General features: G+C 37.2%; 2 protein-coding genes and 1 pseudogene across 4 annotated transcripts in view; 2 read left to right on the forward strand and 1 right to left on the reverse strand.

Annotated features, from left to right (window-relative positions):
- TTC37 (tetratricopeptide repeat domain 37) overlaps positions 1–15,666 on the reverse strand; it is an 87,364-nt gene extending 71,698 nt beyond the window's left edge. Inside the window, exons 1-8 of one of the 2 annotated variants that reach the window (XM_043593865.1) lie at positions 15,583–15,666; positions 9,497–9,563; positions 7,199–7,342; positions 5,088–5,178; positions 3,023–3,166; positions 1,866–1,957; positions 1,339–1,414; positions 445–585 (exon numbers count right to left, since the gene is read on the reverse strand). In XM_043593865.1, the coding sequence (XP_043449800.1) occupies positions 445–585; positions 1,339–1,414; positions 1,866–1,957; positions 3,023–3,166; positions 5,088–5,177 (543 nt within the window). In that variant the 5' untranslated portion in view covers position 5,178; positions 7,199–7,342; positions 9,497–9,563; positions 15,583–15,666. The remainder of the gene's footprint in view (positions 1–444; positions 586–1,338; positions 1,415–1,865; positions 1,958–3,022; positions 3,167–5,087; positions 5,179–7,198; positions 7,343–9,496; positions 9,564–15,582) is intronic. The other variant, XM_043593854.1, reaches the window with a different exon arrangement.
- On the forward strand, positions 10,776–11,332 carry LOC122491306 (annotated as a pseudogene).
- Positions 15,667–15,773: 107 nt separating the features above from the next.
- ARSK (arylsulfatase family member K) overlaps positions 15,774–23,958 on the forward strand; it is a 46,539-nt gene continuing 38,354 nt past the window's right edge. Inside the window, exons 1-2 of one of the 2 annotated variants that reach the window (XM_043593886.1) lie at positions 15,774–16,030; positions 22,055–22,184. In XM_043593886.1, the coding sequence (XP_043449821.1) occupies positions 15,893–16,030; positions 22,055–22,184 (268 nt within the window). In that variant the 5' untranslated portion in view covers positions 15,774–15,892. The other variant, XM_043593892.1, reaches the window with a different exon arrangement.

A 23,958-nucleotide genomic window follows, 5' to 3' on the forward strand; every position in this document is an offset into this window, starting at 1 on the left:
TTCCAACTACAGTTCAAAATCATAAACAAAATATTCGAGTTACTAAACCTCAAAATAATTCAGTACTCTTATTTCAAAAATATAAAGAAACATATCTTTAAGTAAGTACAACTTTAGAAATTACCGTAGTTTTGTGAAAGCCAAGCTCATAGTTTCTTTTTCACAGTGATGGCATAACTGATTTATTGTGGATTCTTATGAACACAAGGAAGGAAATTATGATACCCTAAGTACCAATTCCACTCTGTCCGGACTTAGTATGAGACTGCAGGCCAATAATTCTGACGGTGTCAGCAAGAACTTCTATCAATTTAAAACTGAACTCTGATAACAATTTTGACATACGGCACTTTTCTATATTACACTATTATGTTTCCATTTGCTAAATTCAATTCAATGATCAATTTTCATGACACAAACTGTAGGGAATAAATGGGTTAATACCAATTGCTGGGTCTCATTATTCTGATCCTCAGTACTATCAGCCAGCAACTGAGTCAATCTCCTCCACAGCTGATGAAGCTCTTGGTTGTCTGCACCTTCCTCCTGCCGTGTCTTTATCAATTTGTGCCATGTTCGGGCCACCTATGAAGAGGGAGATTTAAATCATTATTTTATCTTAAATATCAAAAACGCCAGTGCAAAAAATATAAAATCTACAAATAGCCATATTTTCATCTGCTAATACATAAAACAGCAAAAGCCCAGAACTCCATTTACTCTGAATTCTACAAAAAAGGTGACTAGATAAATCCACATAGCCCTTACTTTAGAAGTACGACTGAGATACCAGAGTAGAAACTGGAATAAGACTACACCCCCCAAACTTCCTAACTTAGAGCATCCACTATGGGTGCACTACAAACACGTCACTAAATTCTACAGATGATGCCTCTGTTTATTTATTTATCCCTGCCTAGTTTCAAAAGGGTTTGGAAGTTATGACAACTAAAATTTCAAAGTTCCAAAATACGGTAATTGGTATTATTTCTCTATATTCTTTTAATATCATACTACATAGTAATTTTTTAAATTTTCTCTCAAGCTAAAATCAAAGTTTTCTTTTTTTTAATGTTTATTTATTTATTTTGAGAGAGAGAGAGACAGAGAGAGAGCGCACATTCATAAGTGGGGGAGGGGCAGAGAGAGAGGGAGAGAGAGAATACCGAGCAGAGCCCGATGCATGGGGCTCAATTTCACAAACCAGTGAGATCATGACCTGAGCTGAAATCAAGAGTTGGACCTTTAACCAATGAGCCACTCAGGCACCCTGAAAGCTTTTTTTAAATAATGGTTTCATTAAAAGAAGCCTACCAGTCCAGCAAATCATTTACAAACCTCTAGGTGTTTCTTTTCTTGGTAATATAGATCCACAAGTTTCTTACAGACATCACACCACTTCTGTTTGTCAACACTTGGAATAAAAAAAAAAAAAAAAAAATGATTTTGAATCTGATTATTGAAAACAACCAAGGACTTAAGATACTAAAATTAATAAATCCCAGTAATACATTCAGGCATTATCTTAAATTAGAACGTATCTTCTTTAAATTAGAACATATCCTCTTTCATACCACAAGAAAATTTTATAAAATGAGCCTCCCATTAAAAAATAAAAGGTTTAAGAAATAATATCTTCCATGGTCTTAACTGAAAATTATATCAAAGTTCCCAGATTAATCAGTCCTCTTATTAATCGTGTTTTGATTCTGTTTCAGTCACAATCAAGGAATTCTATAACCAAAGTATGAAAGAAAAATGCTTCTCAATTCCCAGTAAATGTCTGGAGTACTTCTATATAAGTTTTTATCAGTTTATTTCAATTAAAACTTTAAAGACACTGCCTTTCCCCATACAGTGATTACCTCTCATAAAGATCCAGGAGCTTTTGGTAAACACCAGGTAAGTCTTCCTTAGCATTTATGTGATTACATTTCTCATATAAACTTGCTAACCCCTAAAAGAGGAAACAATAGAGATTATTCTTCCAAAAAGTACAACATTCTCACATTCATTTTGCTAAACAAAGTGACAATCTATAAAGATTATTCGTGATTAAAAAAAATGTAATTTACAAATAAACAATATGTCTGGGATTTGCCTCCAAATAATTAAGGGTGAGGGAAAATAGATGAAAGTATAGATGAAAAAATACTGAAATGTGTGGATTTTTAATGAAGCTAGGTAATAGCCAGAGGGGCTCATTATACCATTGTCTTTACTTCCGAAAATACATCTGAAGTGTTTTACAACAAAAAATATTTCTGAATGATTATATAATCTTAACTCTTAAGACATTACCAGATGACCCTACTTTTATATGGCCAAATAAAAAAAATCCAAGAGTTTTGTGGAGACTGTAATTTTTGCTTCAATTAAAGATCACATATCCTAAATCAATCAATACATAATAAAAGCAGGCATCTCCCTAAGTGTGTCACCAGATACCCCCACTCATGTTCTTGTTCACATAACATGAGGCAAACAGGTTCATGTTCTCCTACTATCTACTAGAAATCACAGTTTCTAAGATGTGGTTAGATAGGAAACAAAGTTATTAAATATGAAGAAGTTGGAGAAGCCAACAAAAAACATGAAGACCATTAAATAAGAAAAAAGAATTTCACTCGTATTCAAAACAGACTGCACATTTTTTATACTTTACTTTTACAAAACATATTAATATACATGTTTCCCTCAAGCATAAAGAATATTCTTGATAAGTCTTTCATATACACACATAATTAAGTTAGAGATTTACATAATCATATTTCAATTCTTATCCTCACATTTAGAAATAATCCATTGGCTTGGATGTTAAATAATGGAAAACAGCTTCACTGGCATCTTTTTTTTTTTTTTTTTTAACTAACTTGCTGGTTTAGAAAACCAATACATTTAAATTTTTTTTCTTCTGAGGTTAAATAAAGGTTTAAATGCCTATTTTAAAGCTGTTACCTATATTTTTAAAAAAGGGGAAAAACTTCTTTACTATAATATAGGGCACAAAATTTGTACATACCTGCCAAGCCAGCAATTGGTCTGGCTCTAGTTCAGCAGCTTTCTTATAGGCACCCTGGGCCTGATCGGGTTGTTCTAGCTCGGCTGCAGCAACACCAATAAAAACCCAGGCATTATAGTTATTTTTCTCTTGTTTTAACACTGTCTGATTAAAAAAATTAAAAGAGCAGGTCATTAAATTTTGGAAGCTAATGGGTAAAAAGCAACTAAAGACAGTCTACTTGAGTGTCAGGAAATCTGGACCTGCCATTGAGCAATCTTAAGAAAGCCACCTAACGTCTCTGGTCTTTAGTTTCCTCAAGGAGAGGAGGAGTGCAACTGGATCAATAAATCTAACAGGTCAAAAATATGAGTCATATTTTTTAAAAGCTGCCCAAGTAATCCTGATGCCTCCATCAAATGCCTCCCCATGCTCCCTGAAAATGCTGTGTAAAAAGAGTGAAAGTATTCATACCACCCAACCATCCTGCCTGCTTCCACTCCACACTGTTACAGGTCAATTCACAAAACTGTTTTCCATATCATTTCACCCTAACCAATTCCCACATTTTCTTTCACTATGACAACATTGCCCTCTCTTAGACAGATGAGAGTTTTCACTGAAATTGTAGGGTAAGAAAGCAGACTGACCCCAATGTGACTATATCAAATATGTTCAAAATAAATAGTGGTGATGAATGTTTAAACACCACCTGTCAACGGGAATAAAAATTATATGTAGAGCTACCGCTTTCAGAAATAACAGCTATTTGCTAAGGTAAAAGTTTGAAATAGAAAACCAAAAGGTTCTAGTGTAAGAAAACAAAACTAGTAGCTAAAATGAAATCAGTTAAGATTTTACATATTCTAGAGAAAAAAAGAATATTGACATGAGTTGAGCCAGATTATTATTTTTATACACATCCACATAACACTTCTAGCAACCTGTCACCAATCTATATAGCACAAATTCCATTCTATCCAACAATGCTGCCTCCCAAAAACCCAACAAATGGGGTAACTACCAAAGTTAACAATGCTTTAACCTCTGATATGTCCAATTAGTTGACCCCACCCTCTTTTCTACTACTGCCCCACTTCTCAATTCTCATTCCTCCTTCCCCAGCTTAGACTCCCCTGACCCATCACTTTCATCACTCCCTTGCAAACATCCTCAACTCCTTCTCCTCTCTTCTCCATCATCTTTCTCAACATTCATACTTGACCCACAACATGCCCATTTCTAAGCCTAAGAAGTTGAACATGAAGGGAGAAGCTACACAACTTGCTTCACTGATGTCCCTTCAATAACATGAAACTTCAAATGGACATTCAGTAGGGCCTGGCAATCCTTTCCAAACCTCACTAGTAAGTTCATTTTCCCAATAAATAACAACTACTTCGTACCTTCCTTCGTCTCAAACCTCCTATGCAATTGCTCTTCCACTTTCAGCTTATACCTCACTAAGAAAATAGAAGACATCAGAGGGGAACATGCCCCTCTTCCTACCCCCAAATCTATAAATCTGAAAATCTACAAATCTGGATTTACACCTATCTTTCCTCCTGCTAAGATGGAAGAAGTATCAAGACTCTCCTCTCAAACTTGGGATCCCATCCTCTCTTCCCTTCCCAAGGACTTCACTTCCACCACTACTCTCTCCTTCCTGCACATACAATTCCTCCCTCTGGACAGGCACATTCCCATCAGCAGCATACAAAGGGGTTTAGAATCTTGAGTCTCCCATTCACAAACCAAATAGAATTACAATGTCAACATACCATTAAAGAAGAAGAACTTTGTGATACAGTAGTGCTCCATAGTACAGCCCATCAAAAGATACCACAGAGGTATTCAGGTTTTAAGAATATGACTTTGATAAGTTACCAATACAGAGAGAGACAAAATTAAGAATGGTGAAGTAGTTTGTCCTAGCACAACCATTCTAATGGTGCTACTAAACAACCCAGGCATTTTGTTATATTTAGACAATAAATGATACACTTATTATATCCATAATGCTTGTGAATGGGAAACACACTTTCACCGTGGAAGGAAAAACAAAACAAAACAAAACATTGGTTACCTTACAATGTTTCAAAGCTTCTTTGTATTCTTTGTTTCTGATTGCATCTCTAGCACTTTTTAGAGCAGTCTTTACTTCCTTGCTGGACATTCTGTCAAAATAAAAATCCTGAGTGAACCTATAATAATACCTGCCTAATTATAATAGTTCCAACAAACTTAATTATCTGAAAAAGGCATATGCAATTCCTTCTCCCTGGAAGATTCTTTCCACCTTAAGGTACATATAGCATATTCCCCTACCTCTTCAGATTTTTATTCAAATGTCATTGCTTGGTGAAACCTTGGTTAGCCAAGCTAATTAAAATTTCAACACTTCCTCACCCCCAACACCCAACCCCAATATTGCCTTAACTGCATCCCTAACATTTAGCATCTTTTACACTATATATTTTACTTATTTTTATTTACTATCTGTTCCCCCAAACCCAGGAGAATATAAGTTCCATGGAGGCAGGGATTTCTGTCTGTAGTTGTGTTGTGTACTACTTTGTATTATTGCCAGCACCTATTATCTGACAAGTTGGACACATTAATAAATATTTGTTAAAATTGAGTTGCACTTGAGTTATACTCATTCTTCATATAGTAGGATAAAACACAGATGATATAATGTACAGGACCCAAAATACACATCAACCTCAATCCAATTCTACATTAAGCAAGATTTAGTAGAATAAGCCCAAATATTGTTTTAACGCTGGTTTCTATAAATTATAAATTAACTTTCTTCATGGTAAGTGTCATGCAGAGTTATAGTAGTATAAATTCTGTGAGAGAAATAAATGCGATGTTTACACTTAAATGAAGGCAATGAAAATGCTAGATGATTATGCACTAATTTGAACCATAAAAAGATATTTCAAATGGTAGGTAAAATATTTCTTCATTTAAATTTAAGGTATGTTAATTTAATTTTAAATTATTTTGACATTTATTAATTTTTGAGAGACAGAGACAGAGTGTGAGCAGGGGAGGGGCAGAATCCAAAGCAGGCTCCAGGCTCTGAGCTGTCAGCACAGAGTCTGATGCAGGGCTCAAACTCACGAACTGTGAGATAATGACCTGAGCCCAAGTCGGCCACTTAATCAACTGAGCCACTCGGGTACCTCATAAGCTAGTTAATTTAATTTAAAAAAATTGTTTTAATGTTTTTTTTTGAAAGAGAGAGAGATAGAGCACAAACAGGGAGAGAGAGGGAGACACAGAATCTGAAGCAGGCTCCAGGCTCTGAGCTGTCAGCACAGAGCCTGACGCAGGGCTGGAACTCACAAACTGTGAGATCATGACCTGAGCTGAAGCCGGACGCTTAACTGAGCCACCCTGGTGCACCTAGTTAATTTAATTTTAAATGAACTAACATACCTTAAGATTTCACAACTTACTCTGATATCGGGTAAACAAGTCAAATTCAATCACAACTAAATGTTGAAAAAAAGAAACACTTGTATTTTTTGATAACTCCACTGAACTCCAATCTCATCAGGAAACAAACCTGGGTAAATATGAAGTCATTATAGACTGCAGATGTTCACAGTAGCAAGATGAACCAAGAAGATGGCTCACTGACATGGTACAGTGACACCCTGTATACCCAAAGAGGCTAAAGCAGAAGTGCAGATCAAAGGAGTTTAAGAAAGTAAGGAATAAAAAGCAAAAGAACAACAACAACAAAAAAAAAACCCAATCCTGGGGCGCCTGGGTGGCGCAATCGGTTAAGCGTCTGACTTCAGCCAGGTCACGATCTCGCGGTCCGGGAGTTCGAGCCCCGCGTCAGGCTCTGGGCTGATGGCTCGGAGCCTGGAGCCTGTTTCTGATTCTGTGTCTCCCTCTCTCTCTGCCCCTCCCCCATTCATGCTCTGTCTCTCTCTGTCCCAAAAATAAATAAAAACGTTGAAAAAAAAATTAAAAAAGAAAAAAAACCCAATCCTTTTGACTTAAAAAATGTTAGGTGGAAAGTAATACAAAAATTAACATGTCATAAATCAATTTATCTGCAACTAGAATCAGGCTCCTTAAATACACAGAAAAATGACTTTTTGCCTAATTATGTTAATTATACATTAAAGCAGCATATTTCATATGCTCTTATTTTAGAAACTGCTCTCTTACCTGAGTTTATCTTGGTATACATTTATAGATGCAAACTTCAGTATTTCTTTTTTCTATAGCCTACAGACTTTGACCGGAACAGGCAATAAATTTCAATGCTGATTTCAAATTTTCTCACACCAAAGTTATCTTGGCTAGGTAACTCTGCAGATTAAAACAGAAGATAAATCAATGATGATAACAACTAATCTGGACCAACAGCAAGGGATTACAAGAGACATCCAAGGAGGAAAAAAAAAATTAAAAAGGAACAAAAACAGTTTTAAGTCTAAACAAAAGCAAACGGAAAAATTCAACTTTACAAGGAAAAGGATCACCATCTTTTCTATCATCCAACACTTGAGTGGAAGCACGTTCAAACAAGGTAAAACTGGGGTGCGTGGGTGGCTCAGTTGGTTAAGTGGCCAACTTGGGCTCAGGTCATTATCTCACAGTTTGTGGGTTGAGCCCCTTGTTGGGCTCTGTGCTGATAGCTCAGAGCCTGGAGCCTGCTTCGGATTCTGTGTCTCCCGCTCTCTCTGCCCCTCTCCCGCTTGCTTTCTCTGTCTCTCACAATAATAAATTTAAAAAGACAATAAAAACAAGGTAAAACCAGCCATCACTTATCCTACATGCAACTCCCAAACTATGCACTGCAAACCACACACACACACACACACACACACACACACACACACACACACAGAAAAAAGGGCTCTTGTTCTAAAGAACATAATCTAAATCAAAAGAAAGACCTAAAACACATGAGTCATTAGAGAATCAAACAGTAACTATGGATAATGAGTACAACTGCAATAGGAGTTCAAAGAAGGAAAAGTGTGATGTGAAGTAATTAAGGGGTACTAGGAAAACACAGAATTTAAGAATGTTGGGAGGAAAGAGATTGCTCCAGTCAGAAGCAACTGCATTAGCCAAGGCAGAGAAATAGGAATGAACACGTGTAGGAAACAATGAGAAAACTGAGCAGTGTGGAACAAAAGGGACTTGCTGAGGACAAGAAGAAAACAAGGCTTGGTGGATAATGTAGAGCACAAGACTACAGAAGACCTTAAACGTCAGACAGACAGACAAGTTTAGATTTAAATACAGCAGCCAACACAGAGCTGTTAAATGCCTCTACATGAGTTATTTTTAAAGACCACAATAGATAAACTCCATTGTTCCCTTGGTAACCAATTAATGTTTAATACCCTTCCATATCCCTATATGTCCCTACATGTAATTACAATTACTCTTGCTGCAGTGGAATTGCTAGTCTTCTCTTCCTAATCCTTCACGTGATTTGGAATTTAGCATAATATGCTAGCACTGAGGCCCTCTCTCTTCACAAAACATTTATACAGGTAGAGATATACAGATATGGACAAGGTAGATATATAGACATAGATCAGTTTCAGGAGATTAACCTATTTTTGAAAAGACAAAATAATCTGTCCCTTTCTAGGCCTAAAACCTTCTTCCTATTTTGGGAGCTGGGGTGGAGAAGAGAGAGGCTCATCCATTCATTTTCTAAAAAAATTTTCCTAAGTACTAACCTTCCACAAGGTATCAACAAACAAAGGTAAAAATCTACTTAAAAAATGATTCCATGTAACCACATACACCTGTATTTGGGACATTTCCCTCTGTTTCACGCACATCCAAGATGTCAAAGTAAAATCTAGCTCTCTTAAGTGTCTTTAATATTCTTCCACAAAGTGTGTTTAATGGTCATCCACAGCCGCACCCACTTTCCCCTGACAATCTCTCCTATTTTTTTCTTCTCAATCTCATGTCATTCTTTAAAAAAAAAAAAAAAAGTATTCGTTTTTGCACACTTTCACTCAGTTAAAGGGCTTATAGTACCAAACCAAAAGGGTTTTTATTCAACATATCAAGCATAGAAAGTAGCAACAGCTGCACTTAAAAAAGTTACAAAGTATCAAACATGCCAAAATGTTAAACCTCGAAACTAACAAATGTAGGTGGATGAATTGCTACATACCCCAGCTAAAGCTATGGAACCTTCAACTACATTGTGTGGTGCACATACAAAGACTCCATACAGCAAAAGTAACAAAATCAAAACAATAAATAATAATAACAATGACAATGGAAACAAATTACACAAAAGCAAAACATGATACTTTTAAATCTAGTAACAAAAGTCCAAAGGTATTTTGTGATGACCTATAGTCTGGCATAACAGCCTAGAGGTATATCATCCCACCCTTCCTCTGAAAGGAATTGGTAAAAACAATCATTAAGTAAAAATAGACTCCAATTACCTGTTACATATGCAGCATTCTGGACACTTACCTTTTACCTATTATCTTCTACCTTCTTTTTGACTTGAATTTCAGATTGTTCCTTGACCATTATCCACCTAAATAAAGTAAAACATCAAGTAGTTAAGCAAATAAAAAGGATGATAACCCAAAACTCTGTGAATTTTTTAACATACCAAATTCAGGTTTAATTTTCATAATTCATAATTTAAAACACAAGAAATAATTAGGTATAATTTTTCATCTTTTCTTCCCCAATTTTCTGAATTGGTCTGTGTTCCCACAGACTCTGGTGATAAAAGGACATCCATAAGCAATCAGAAAAATGCTCAAAAAACATTCCAGAAACTCAAAATACATTAACCACAGTATAAAAAATTGAGCCAAAACAAGAGTATCAACTATTTCTATGCTACTTTATTTTGAATCAAGGACAATTAATACCACTTATTTACTCCCCATGTGGAGCCCAACTACACTAAAGTGACCCTGTTTTATGCCATGTAAAGAATTATAAATATGTAGGGATGCCTGGGTGACTCAGTTGAGCATTTGACCTCAGCTCAGGTCATGATCTCGATGTTCATGGGTTCGAGCCCAATGTTGGGCTCTGTGCTGACTGCTCAGAGCCTGGAGCCTGCTTTGGATTCCGTGTCTCCCTCAATCTGCCCCTCCCCTACTCGTGCTCTCTCTCTCTCAAAAATAAATAAACATTAAAAAATTTTTAAATTAAAAATCAAATTATAGGGGCCCCTGGGTGGCTCAGTTGGTTGGGCGTCCGACTTCGGCTCAGGTCATGATCTCACAGTTTGTGGGTTCAAGCCCCGCATCAGGCTCTGTGATGACCGCTTGCCACAGCCTGGAGCCTGCTTCAGATTCTGTGTCTCTTTCTCTCTCTGCCCCTCCCCCACTCACACTTTGTCTCACTCTGTTTCTTAAAAAATAAATAAATAAATGTAAAAAAAAATTTTAATAAATCAAAATAAAAATCAAATTATAAATACATAAAACGTTGCCCACATCATGTAACTAGATTAATTTATAATCTAATGAAACTAGAGAGCACTTTTTAAAATGTCAAAAATCCCATCTAAATAAACATCTGAAATATTCACACAAATTCAACATGATATAATTCTAAGTATCTTTTGATGGGATCTCTGGAACAAATTCTATCAAAATTAACTCAGAATGTTTCATGGACAGAATGGAAGTGGCTTCAAAGAACTGAAAAAAAAAAAAAAAAAAAAAAAAAAGCCAGGCTACTTTAAACAAGGAAATAAAATTTAAGTGAAGCAGGTGGGGGTGAACAAAAAAGAGAAAGTGAGTTTACTGGCAGTATACTTAAATAGAGTGGTTAGTTCCAGAGAAAACAGTCTTACTATTAAGAAAAAAAGTACTGGGGCCTTCTCTTTCCTCCATCTTTCCATGCCACCACAATGGTGCTCATGAATGTCCTGGCAGATGCTCAAGAGCATTAACAATGACAAAAGAGAGACAAACGCCAGGTTCTTACTAGGCCATGCTCCAAAGTCATCATCTGGTTTCTAACTCTGATGATGAAGCATGATTACATTGGCAAATTTGAAATCACTGATGATCACTGAGCTGGGAAAACTGTTGTGAACCTCACCAGCAGGTTAAACAAGTGTGGAGTGATCAGTTCCAGATTTGATGTACAACTCAAAGATCTAGAAAAATGGCAGAATAATCTGCTCCCATCCTGCCAATTTGATTTCACTGCACTGACAACCTCAGTTGGCATCAGGGACCAGGAAGAAGCAAGAGGAAAACACACAGGAGGGTAAAATTCTGAGATTCTTTTTCTAGGGATGTAATACAAGCATGCAAATAAAATGCCTCAATGTAAAACAAAAACAAAAGTATTGTGATCTAAATAATGTTTAAGAAAGTAAAATAAAAGTTAAAACAAGATGGGCAAGGAGGGAAGGTAAAATAAAAGTAAAAACCTGATTCTATCCATCATACTAACTTCTCTGAGCTCCAAACCAACCTGACTGTAATTTATTACTCAGTCACTTCAACACTGTTCTTACAAAATACCCTAGATTTTGTCAGCACCTTCATGATACCATACCCACTCACAAAACCACAACTCATCTGGACTCCAGTACAACCCGACCTTGGACACCTTACTTAACTACTCCAAGCCTATTTCCTTATTGGTAAAGTGAGGATTATATCACTTACTTCTTATGTATGTAAATGCAGTGCCTGAATATGTTACACAGTTGATCCTCAAATAACACTGGTTTGAGGTCCACTTAGAAATGGATTTTTTCTCTTTCTTATGATTTCTTAATAACCTTTTCTCTAGCTTATTTTATTGTAAGAATACAGTATACAATATATATACCATACAAAATTATGTGTTAACTTTGTATTATCGATAAGTATAATATTGATGTATTATCTAGTCAAAAGTAGGCTACTAGTAATTAGGTTTTTGAGGAGTAAAAGTTACACATGGATTTTTGACTGCTTGGTAGGGATCAGCACTCCTAATTCCTACATAGTTCAAGGGTCAACTGCATATTAGTTCTATTCTCCTTATCTACTTACTGTCCTTATCAATCAACTTCACTACTTTTTTTTCTATTCCTAACCCACATGGTTACTACAAACTTTCTCAACACATTTAAAAACCCTAATGTGTATCAAGAAGTAACTTTCTCACCAATGTTCCTCAAAAGATGCTATCACCAAACACAAGTATCTTCTTTGAAGCACATGAATACTACTAGTCTAGAGTAAAGCCTGCAAAAGAGATCACTCCATCCTCTGAACCACTGAAACATTTATTAGTTGAGCTATTCAATTCAAACTTAGCCAATATTTTTTTACTATGCTATACTGATGTCTCCTGACTCCCAGATCAATAAATCCCCAAACAAAAGTATTATATCTTCGGAGCTCCTTACATCCCAACAACTATTGAGTAATATGTACTCAATAAATGGTGGATTATCCAGCTCCGAAGGCCTGCTCTAAATATTTAGTTTTCCCCCTTCCAAAAGGCAGTAGTTCTCAATTTGCTAAAATGAGAAAGGAAGCAACTCTTTTCAGTATCAGCTCACATTACTTTTTTCACTATCCCCCAATACTTTCCACTTATACATCTTTGCTTCTCTCATTCAGCCTGTTCATACTTGCTTCTATCTACTCAAATGGTACACGTAATCAAAGCCAAATTCAAGTGTCAAGCATAAAAGCTTCTCAGATGAATCTCACTAGTTTGAACTTCTAACACTTTTATTTTTATTTTTTTAAGTTTATTTACTTATTTTGAAAGAGAGAGAGAGAGAGAGAAAACGAGCATGAGTAGGGGAGGGGCAGAGAGAGGAGAGAGAGCATCACAAGCAGACTCAGCACTGTCAGCACAGAGCCCGACCTGGGGTTAGATGTCACAAATCATAAGGTAACAACCTGAGCCAAAATCAAGAGTCAGACACTTAACCAACTGAGCCAACCAGGCACCCCTGAACTTCTAACACTTTTAATGTATACTAACATTTCCAAAAAGTATTCCAAGGAATATTCCTATGCTTAAAGCTATCAATACACCATCAACTAATTTTGTTAATACTCACATTATATATCTCACTCTTTTACAGTCATTCTAAATGTATATTAGCACTCTAAGGGTTCTGAGAAGTCCTAAAGGCCCAAAGATATTTTAACCTAGCATTTCTAAAACTTATGTTATGATGGAACATTTACTTTAACGAACAGCAATTAATTTTGAAGCAGATGAGCATCCTCCAAAGCATAATTTGGGATAGTCTGGGTTTTATTTTTGTATGCTTGGCAATTAACTATATTTTTTATACCTTTTATACTGTGATTAAATTTAAAGGTAATGTGCTTGTTTCCCACAACTAAACTGGAAGTTCCTTAGAAGCAAATACTATTTCTATTACTCTCTTTTATTTGCTACAGTGTCTAATACATTGTAGATAATCAGCAAATATTCACAGAATCACAAATGGTGAAGACAATCCTGATTTTATTCCATGTACTCACTAACTTCACACTTAGCCTCCTTTTCCTAAGGCAGAATATAGTGCTGTGGGTACAATGGACACTAAAAGAACTAAAAAGAATCATAATCTATACCAAGACCTTTCAATTGAAGATCTTTCAGAACTGCAGTTATTTCACAAAAGTAAGAAATCTCTAGCATACAAATCTTTAACTGATGATTTAAACGTACATGTAATGGAGTACCTACCCTCACTGTGACACATATGTAGGCATGTGCACACATAAAGACGTGCACAAACACCCCACAAAAGTACCTTTTCGGATAGTTACTGATTTGTAAAAATGCTTTATGTCCACAAAAGAGTGATCAAAATGACGAAGAAACGTTACAGTTATATAATGAGCTGAAGGAAATGGGGAAGGCCTTGGGAAAAAAAAAAAAAAATTGGTGAAGAAAGAAGCAAGAAGTATTGTTGAAAAGGTGATTACCCAGGTAAAAATGAAGAGAAATGGACCAACGAATGATTAAAAGTAGAGGGAGACTGACTTCAGCTCAAAATAAGAACTTTTAATAATTAAACATGACAAATGTGGAACGGGCTGCTCAAAGGAAGTGCATTCCCATCACTACAGATAAAAAAGCACAGACTGGACAATTCACTTGGCAGGAATGTTGCAAGAAAAAGTGAATGTCAGATGGGAAGTAGGACTAGAAGCCTCTTAAGATTTTTCCAGCACTGTATCTCTGGGGCCCTAAAATATCCATCTTGCTCCAACTCACTGCAGCACCTGCTCCCACGGGCACTGCCAAAGGGAGAGAGAGGAAAAAAGAGATGTGTCCCTGTCATTCTAACCAGGACTTCAGAATATATGTCCTGTGAGAACAAGGCCATAGAGAGTAAACAGTGTTCACAGAAATAGTACCACACCACAGATATAGTTTTTACAAATCTAAAGGTCAGTCGACAATGTTTCTATGATAAGATGCATTCCACATTCAGAATTAACTCGAAACAAATTTTTGAAACATATCCTGATCCTGAGGTAGCCTATGTACATTACCTCCCGTACCATACAACTACAATTTCATGGATGTTAGTTTTGTTTCCCTACAGCGTAAGTTCCTTGTGGAAGGGAACTAATGTTTATGTTTGTATTCTCACACAGGGCTTTAGAATGCTCCTTAAGAATTTGTCTATACAAATAGAGTTTAGGCTCAACGGAAAGTCATGAAATTTTATAACTAACTAGGAACAGAGAACTGCAGTGAGTTAGGGCACAGACTACTGAAGTTCAAATCCCGCTCAGACTGGCTCCCTGTGTAATCTGGGTTAAATCATTTAACCTGTCCAAGCTTCAGTTCTCCTGTCTGCAAAATGATGAAAGTGAGGATCACAGAGAATATTAAATTGAGTTGATTTTATGTTAAGTACCGCAATTTCTCCTTTTCCTATCAAAATATTAACACGACTAACGTGACGAACAAATTATATAACTGAAACTATGATAATGAAATAAAAAATTTGGCTCTGGGGCAGAAATTGTCTTCTTCCAGAACTCTCCAAAGTAGTTCAACAGTCAAGAGAGACCAGTGATTTTTCTGCAGCAGAACAATGGTATTCTGAACCTGTGCCGATTAATCCAGCTAGTCACACAGCTCAACATTTCTTCCTGCGAGAACCTGTTCCCCTTCTCTCCTTTGCACTCTGAAGGCAAGATGCACCTAAGCTTTTCCCCGTCTAGAACATGATTACTAGGCCCCGCGCCCCGCTCCCCACTCCACGGAGCACGATCAATCCTACTGCACTGACAATAAGATGTGGCAGGCTAGCAATTTCCTCAAGGGAATACATTCGAGAGCCCCACGAATCCACAACGTACCTGAGGCTGTAGAGTCAGAAGCCCCACAAAGAACCGCCCCATCTAACTTAAGTGACAGACGCGCTGCCACCTCATCATCGCCTAGTTCACGGTCTCGGCTGATACTCAGCCATGCCTGCGCGACACAAAATGAGCAGCCCCGGCCCCTGACACTATCTCTCGCCAGTTATCATTTCAATCGCGTACTGCCTCCAACTTCTGCAAAAGCTACAGCGAGCGACCCAAACCCACCTGGGACAGATGCTTCTCCTCCAAACGCCAAGGCAGCAATCCGGGCGCATGCGCATTCCGCAGGCATCGTTCACGTGACTGAAAGTAGCTAAGTTTTAGCACGCTCGGTATTTGCTTAAAAGGCCTTAATGTGAGTTAAGGAATGCCCCCTGTGCGCATGTGCCCATGCGCAGCCCGCTGGGAATTGTAGTTCTGCCAGTAAAACGCTAGAAGGAAACCAAACTGTGAACTGTGTGATCCCCGCCCACCTCTCTCCGGAGGCGTGCCTAGAGGGAGGCGGCGGCCCAGCGCCGCTGAGCCGCTCTCCGCAATGCTGGTGCTGTGGGTGTCGGTGGTCGCGGCCACAGCGCTGGCAGCCCCAGACCCCGGGGCAGGTGGGCAGAGGCGAGGAGCTGCTGGGGTTTGGCCCGTTGCACCCAACGTGGTGCTAGTCGCGAGCGACTCCTTCGTAAGTACGGAGAGGCAAGGGAGGGGGCGTCCGGCTCCAGACTAGCGACCGTCCTACAGCTTTTCCTGTGATGCAAGCTTTGAGGAGCAGAATCTGAGACTTCCAAACGTATTTTCCCCGAGGCAGAGTAAGAATTCCATTTTATTTTGAGGTCCCACGTATGCACGTACACCACATACATTTAAAACAATACTCCAGTAAATAAAATGTACTCTGATAGTATCTTTGCAAAAAAAAAAAAAAAATTAATGCTGGCCTCGACCAAATTAATTATTTTACGACTACTAATAATACTTTCTGTCCATACTCTCGTTTGTTTCGATAGTGGGGGAAAGTAACATTCTGCATCTCCATAAAAAGGTGTTAGCTTCCTAGTGGTCGTTTCCCACTTTATCTCAAGTTTGCAGGAATGTCAATACTTTTATCACCCAGGTTATCTGATAATCCTGTTAGTGCTGATTTAAGTGCAATAGTTGTCATTTGACCCACTCCCCCTTTTAACAAAGAAATTGTGTGCGTGTGTTATTGCTGTTGTTTAATCCCAGACTTCAACAGTTTTTGGTACGTCCCCAAGCCATCATCCGAAAGAATACTACTATCAACATTCCCTGAAACTTTTAGTATAATCCATGATTTAAAAACTACTACTTGGACAAATATTAGGTTAAAAGTGATAAATCTAGTTTATTATCACTGGGTGTTACTGTGGTCACATAGATTGTTGGTGTTAAGCATGTCTGCACCAAAGAGTGCTTTTAATCACTGTATTCTATTGGTTTTCTCATTGATTAACCTGTGAAGATTAAAGTCACATAATCTGGATATGCCCGTAGGACTTGCTGAGAAAATTATTAAAAGTAATCTTTATGATTATCTAAATTTAGGGAACAGGCAATATTGGAGATTAACATGAAAGAGGTTTCTTAGAGAGTGCTCCTGAGATCAAAGGGAAAGGAAGAAAGAAGGATTGTATAGAGAAGTTTGAGTTCTGTTACTGTCTCAATAGAAGCCTCAGATGACTTTATGGGTAATTCTCAAACTAGTAAAATGTTTCAGAACTGTTCCATTTGGGGTGAGGGGATCCAGGGCCTTATACCCTCATGTTGGATGGCCATTAGTTGTGCGCTGCTCCCGGAAAGGGACATGATTTTGGTCCAGGCAACTGTCTTTAGCAGCAGCAATCTTTCTTTCCTAGAGGGAATTTGAGTGGTGTATTACAGAATTCTAGGAACTTCCAAAGGTGACAAATATTTTTTCCACTATAGTATGAATACATAGGTTTTTATATATATTTGTGTTTAAATCCTTTGCATTCATTATACTTACTAATGTTCAAACTGTCCTATATTTGGTTTTTGAAGGACACTTCAGGTTGTTCCTGAGTCCTTTTGACCCATTCATAATAATCTTTAGCAGCTTCCTTTGATAGACTTCCACATCCTTCTTGTGTATTTCCTGTACTATCTTGTGTGTAGAGACTAGATCCAGGTGTTCCCATTTTTCATTGCTTTCAGGCCTTTCCAATGGACAAATCTAGAAAGTATATGTATTTATTTATTTTTATTTTTTATTAAAAATTTTTAACGTTTATTTATTATTGAGAGACAGAGAGACAGACCATGAGCAGAGGAGGGGCAGAGAGAGGAGGAGACACAAAATCCAAAGCAGGCTTCAGGCTCTGAGCTGTCAGCACAGAGCCCGACGCGGGGCTCGAACTCACAAACCGTGAGATCATGACCTGAGCTGAAGTCGGACGCTCAACCGACTGAGCCTCCCAGGTGCCCCGAAAGTATATGTATTTAATTTGATTTTTGCACTTATATCTGTTTTATACTATTTTGGTTTCTACATTAATGTAATTGTTTACTTTATTAAATATATGTATATGTTATATATACTTACACATATTTTATACACATTTGGGTAAAAATATATAATATATAAGCATATACATAGTATCTAGGGCTCCAATCACCCTTACTCTAGATCACTAGTAGGGGAAAGGTTTAATGCCAGGAGAGACAATCCAAAAGACCAGACAAGTTTCTGCAAAGCAAGCAGAAGGAAGGAAATAATAGCAGAAATTAATGAGTTAAAGAGTACTATAACAATAGAGAAAAACAATGAAACCAAAAGTTGATTTACTGAAAATATCAACAAAATTGACAAACCTTTGGCTAAACTGACCTAGAAAAAAAGAGACAAGACCTGACTTACTAAAATCAGGAAGAAAAAGAGGGAATATTACCTTACAGAAATAAAGAATTATCAGGGAATACTGTGAACAACTGTACGTTAACAAATTAGATAATTTAGATGAAATGAACAAATTTCCAGTTTGTTCCAATGAACAAACTACTGAAACTAACTCAAAAATAAAAACAATCTGACAGACCTATAACAAGTAAAGAGATTGAGTTGGTGATTTTAAGACACCCACAAAGAAAAACTCAGACCCAAATGGCTTCACTGGTTAATTCAACCAAACATTTTAAGAAGAATTAATACTGGGGCACCTGGATGGCTCAGTCGGTTGGGTGTCTGACTTTGGCTCAGGTCAATTTGTGAGTTCAAGCCCCACGTTGGGCTCTGTGCTGACAGCTCAGAGCCTGGAGCCTGCTTCAGATTCTGTGTCTCCCTGTCTCTCTCTGCCCCTTCCCCACTCATGCTCTGTCTCTCAAAAATAAATAAAAATGTTAAAAATATTTTTAAAAATAAAAAATAAAGAAGAATTAATACTAATTCTTTTTAAACTCTTCCAAAAAATAGAAGAATGCTTCCAAATTATTTCTATGAGATCAGTGTGTTGCTGATTTCAAAGCCAGACAAATACATCACAAGAAAACTACAGGGGCGCCTGGGTGGCGCAGTCGGTTAAGCGTCCGACTTCAGCCAGGTCACGATCTCGCGGTCCGTGGGTTCGAGCCCCGCGTCGGGCTCTGGGCTGATGGCTCAGAGCCTGGAGCCTGCTTCCGATTCTGTGTCTCCCTCTCTCTCTGCCCCTCCCCCGTTCATGCTCTGTCTCTCTCTGTCCCAAAAATAAATAAAAGTTGAAAAAAAATTAAAAAAAAAAAAAAAAGAAAAGAAAACTACAGACTAATATATCTTCTTAATATAGAAGCTCCACAACAAAAATACTAGCAAGTCAGGGGTGCCTGGGTGGCTCAGTCAATTAAGTGTCCGACTCTTTATTTCAGCTCAGGTCATGGTCTCACAGTTGTGAGATCGAGCCCCACATAGGGCTCCACACTGGGCGTGGACCCTGCTTAGGATTCTTTCTCTCCCTCTACTGCTCGCTCTTTCTTGCTGTCTAAAAAAATAAATAAAAATAAAATACTACAATTTGTTTAAAAAACACTAGCTAGTCAAATTTAGCAATATACATAAAGCATTATATACCATAACCAAATGGGATTTATCCCCAGAATGTAAGGTTGGTTTAATATCTGAAAATCAGTTGTTTTATAATACACCATGTTAACTGAATAAAGGGCAAAAGCCGCTGATCATGTCAGTAAATACAGAAGGAACACTTGACAAAATTCAACAACGCTTCATGATGAAAGCACTCAACCAACTAGAAATAGAATATTCTTGACCTGTAAAGAGCATCTGCAAAGACACCATAGCTCTAATCACCTTAAACACATTCCATATTAGAAACTTCCCCAAATGGGTCAGTTATCCTTTCCCCCTCTTGCCCATCCCCACCACTCTACACTTTCAATACAGATGAAATCCTTGTGCCAGTCACAGAAATGCATAAAGAAATCACTAACATGGATTTTAATATGATACATGAATTACTGGTAAACTGCAGTAGTCATCTGCAGTGGTAGTTACACCAGTTTAAACGGTGCCTACAGAACTTGGAGTCCTCAATCTTTGAATTATATAGCATCACAGTGCTTCTGCCATGTGATCTCCTGCTCCAGTCCTCCCACCAGATTAGTCTGGATTTGTCTAGATTCCAAGAAGTGACCACAAATGGTTGCTATCCCCTATGTCCAAAAGATTATAAGAATAAAACATGTAGGCATTTCTGATTTCTGAAGATAAGTTTCTAAGAATTTAAATTTGTGGAGTTAAAGAAATTCTTATGAGGGAAGAATATACACTTTTATCTTGGGCCTCCTCATTCATCGTTCAGGAAATCAGCAGTTATTTACTTAGAATTCAGTGATACTCCTGTTGGAAGTGGTTCTTTATTTCAAGATACAAGTATGCTCTAATTTTTTACATCTTAAAAAAAAAATGAACTTTAATCTCCCATTCTCCTATAGCCAATAGTCCATTTCCTGACATCCATCCTATTTTTCTGTTCACCTTTGCAAAATCACTTCTTAGAAGAGTTTTATTTACCTGCTGTCTCACCTTCCATTATCTTCCCCATTCTAGTTTAGCTGGCTGTTCCTACCACTTAAAGTGCCCTTCAGATCACCACCTGTCTCCATACAACCAATACCACTGTGCACTTTCTGGCCTTATTTTAGGTAGCCTCTCAACACGGTTGACATTACCTCTTTCTTGACACACTGTTTTCTCTTGGTTTTCATGGTCTTATATCATCTCCCTCCCTCTTTGGCCATTCTTTGTTTCCCACCTCCTCTTATTTGGGAATCCCCAGGGTTCCTTGCTTTCCTCCTTTTCACTTTTTTCCTAAAATCTTTCATTCAGTAACATCATTTTCAATACCATGAATATGCTTAAGATTCCCAAGTTTATTTCACCAGAGTAGACTTTCCAAGCTCCAGATTCCTCTCTGTAACCAACAGCCTACTTTATATACCCATTTGGAAATCTCAGCCATATCAAGGGTTTATATATATCCCATATTTGGATGAACTCATTTTTAAAAGTGTATTTTTACTTAAATTCATAGTGAAAATATATAATAAATACAACTCCAGGCCTAAAATATTCTTTTTTCTGTCTTTGCTCTTTACCAAGAAGATTTCTTCAATTCCAAAATGCATAACACCTCTTCTAATCTTCATGCTTATTTATCCACAGTGGCCAAGACATCTTCACTTATGTCCAGCCTAAAGAATTGCTGGACTTTTCTCATTCTTTAGGTCTTGCACTTCCCAGAGAAACTTTCCCTGTTCACTCCATTTAAAATATATATCCCTCATTATTCTGTATCTTAGGGTTTTCTTTTTTTTCAAAGCACATATCACAATTTGTAATTTTTTTTAAGTTTACTTATTCTGAGAGAGAGAGAGGGAGAGAGGATGAGTGGAGGAGGGGCAGAGAGATGGAGAGAGAGAGGCTCCACACTGTTAGTACAGAGCCCAATGTGGGGTTCAAACTCATGAACCATGAGATCATGACCTGAGCCAAAGTCAAATGCTTAACCAACTGAGCCACCCAGGTGCCCCCACAATTTATAATTATTAATGGTTTGTTTACCAGTATATTTTTTGCTTCTCCTACTAAACCATAAGCTTCAAGGGCCAGGGACTCTGTTTCTTTTCACCATTCAATTTCCACATCTTTCACAGTACCTGGCACACAGTAAATGCTGAGTAAATATTTATTCCATCAATCCATCATGCCCCAAAAGAACTTTCCAGAGAGTCCTTTATTATATTCAAATGAATCTGAGTACAACACTAAATTCTTAATATTATGATACTAGTAACACTATGCTTGGTTTATCTTTTTTTTTTTAATTTTTTTTTAACGTTTATTTATTTTTGAGACAGAGAGAGACAGAGCATGAGCAGGGGAGGGGCAGAGAGAGAGGGAGACACAGAATCTGAAACAGGCTCCAGGCTCTGAGCAGTCAGCACAGAGCCCAACGCGGGGCTCGAACTCACGGACGTGAGATCATGACCTGAGCCGAAGTCAGATGCTTAACCGACCAAGCCACCCAGGCGCCCCTGCTTGGTTTATCTTTTGAGGATCCTTAGGATCATATTGAAGTCTTTTGCTTACTTTTGAACTTTATGGTTAAAATTAAAGGAAATAATTTTATTCTTTTCTAACACAATCAGTATTAATTAAATTTCTTTATTCCAGGATGGAAGGCTGACATTTTATCCAGAAAGTCAGGTAGTGAAACTTCCTTTTATCAACTTCATGAAAGCACATGGCACCTCCTTTCTGAATGCTTACACAAACTCTCCAATCTGTTGCCCATCACGTGCAGGTATGAACACGCTCAAGATTAATGGAAGTGGCCACACACATAAAAAGGTTCTCACAATTTAAAAGATTATGCCCAAAAGTAGTATAGTAAGTTATATTTTTCATCTAATTAAAAAAAAATTTTAATTTAACTGATGTGTATTTTAAGGTATGTATTGAGGTTATTGGAATTTCTAATTTATTTTTCAGGAGTAGTAATTTTTATTATCCAAAGTGGTGTTGAGTTCATGTGTTACTGTTTCATTTCCTTATGATTGGTGACTAAGAATCTCTGGACTATCCAAGCAAGTGAGGAAATACTCCTATTTCCTAGAAAAGTTGTATCTTTAAGAAAATTTTCAGTAAGAATAGAGGGGGTTGGGAGGGACTTCAGAGCATACACAAAGTAGTTAGAATTTTCATACATCAGGTTTCTCTGAATTTTTCCATATTATTTCAGATTACAGACTGTTTCTCTTTAGTCTCAATTCACTTCTATCCCAAATATATTTGTTCACTTTTATTATCGTAATTTAACAAATAAGCATAGTTTTAATGGCAAAATGTCAGCAGTATTAATCCATGAATAATGGAGAAGCAGGGGAAAATGCCTTTTTTTTTTAATTGTCTATTCTCTGATAGAGTTGTTTTCCTTCCCACCTTTCTAATGTTTAGTTGTTTGCTTTGGGGTACACAAAACACATGCAACTGTTTGCATCTGTCAGGACATTCCTGACATGATCTTCTCTGTGATTTGAGTCCCAAGTCCCTTCACGTTCACTGCCAGCACAATCACCTATGTAATTACCAGTGATTAAAAGTAACCCAGATTAAAGGAAACCCAGTACTCTAAATGATATTTCAGTGAAGGCCCAGGTATATTAAAACAGTTTTGTATTTTTTTTTTCTCTATTGAGCAAGTGGAATGAGCAATGGACTAGGGTGAGGTGTTGTCCTAGATTTTAATCTTCAGTGGGCCAAGAAAGTCACTTAGTTTCCTTATCTACAAAAGGTTGTATATGCTGTGTACCTCACAGGGTTGTTCCCAGCATCAAATAATGAATAAAATGGCAATTAATGAACTCCAAAGGTTTCAGAAATGTTAGCTGATGCTTTTCCTAAAAGAACTATATTTTGAAGAGTTTGAACACAGAGAAGGAACAATAGTAATACAAACTAATGTTTGTTGCATTCTTACCCTGTGCCTGCCAATATTCTAAGTGCCTTACATGTCTTAATTTATACAATAATAACATTTCCATGAAGTAGATATTGTTACTACCTCCTTTTTGCATATGAAAACAAAAGTACTAAAAGGTTAAGTAACTTGTCAAAGGTCACTCAGTCATTGGCATTATTGAGATTCAAACCCAGGTAACCCTCATCCCACTTCTCAAAAAGAAAGCATTGTGTAGGATGAGAACAGAAAGCTTATTTAACCCTACCGTGTGTACACAAAAATGGAAAGAGAAAAGGATTTTCCCCCAGTTTTGAGATAATTGACATATAACATTGTATTAATTAAGGTGTATACAATATAACAACTTCATATATGTATATATTGTGAAATGATTATCATAATAAGTGTCATTAATATTCATCACCTCCTATAATTAAAAAGTTTTCTTTTGATGAGATCTTTTAACACCAATTCTCTTAGCAACTTTTAAATATCCAGTATTGTTAGCTGTAGTTGCCATGCTATACATTATATCCCCAGAACTTACTTATTACTGTGAATTTGTACATGTTTACCACTTTCATGCATTTTCCCATCCCCACCCCTACTTTTGACC

This window comes from Prionailurus bengalensis, chromosome A1, assembly GCF_016509475.1.
Source record: "Prionailurus bengalensis isolate Pbe53 chromosome A1, Fcat_Pben_1.1_paternal_pri, whole genome shotgun sequence".
In the NCBI taxonomy this organism is placed as follows: domain Eukaryota; kingdom Metazoa; phylum Chordata; class Mammalia; order Carnivora; family Felidae; genus Prionailurus; species Prionailurus bengalensis.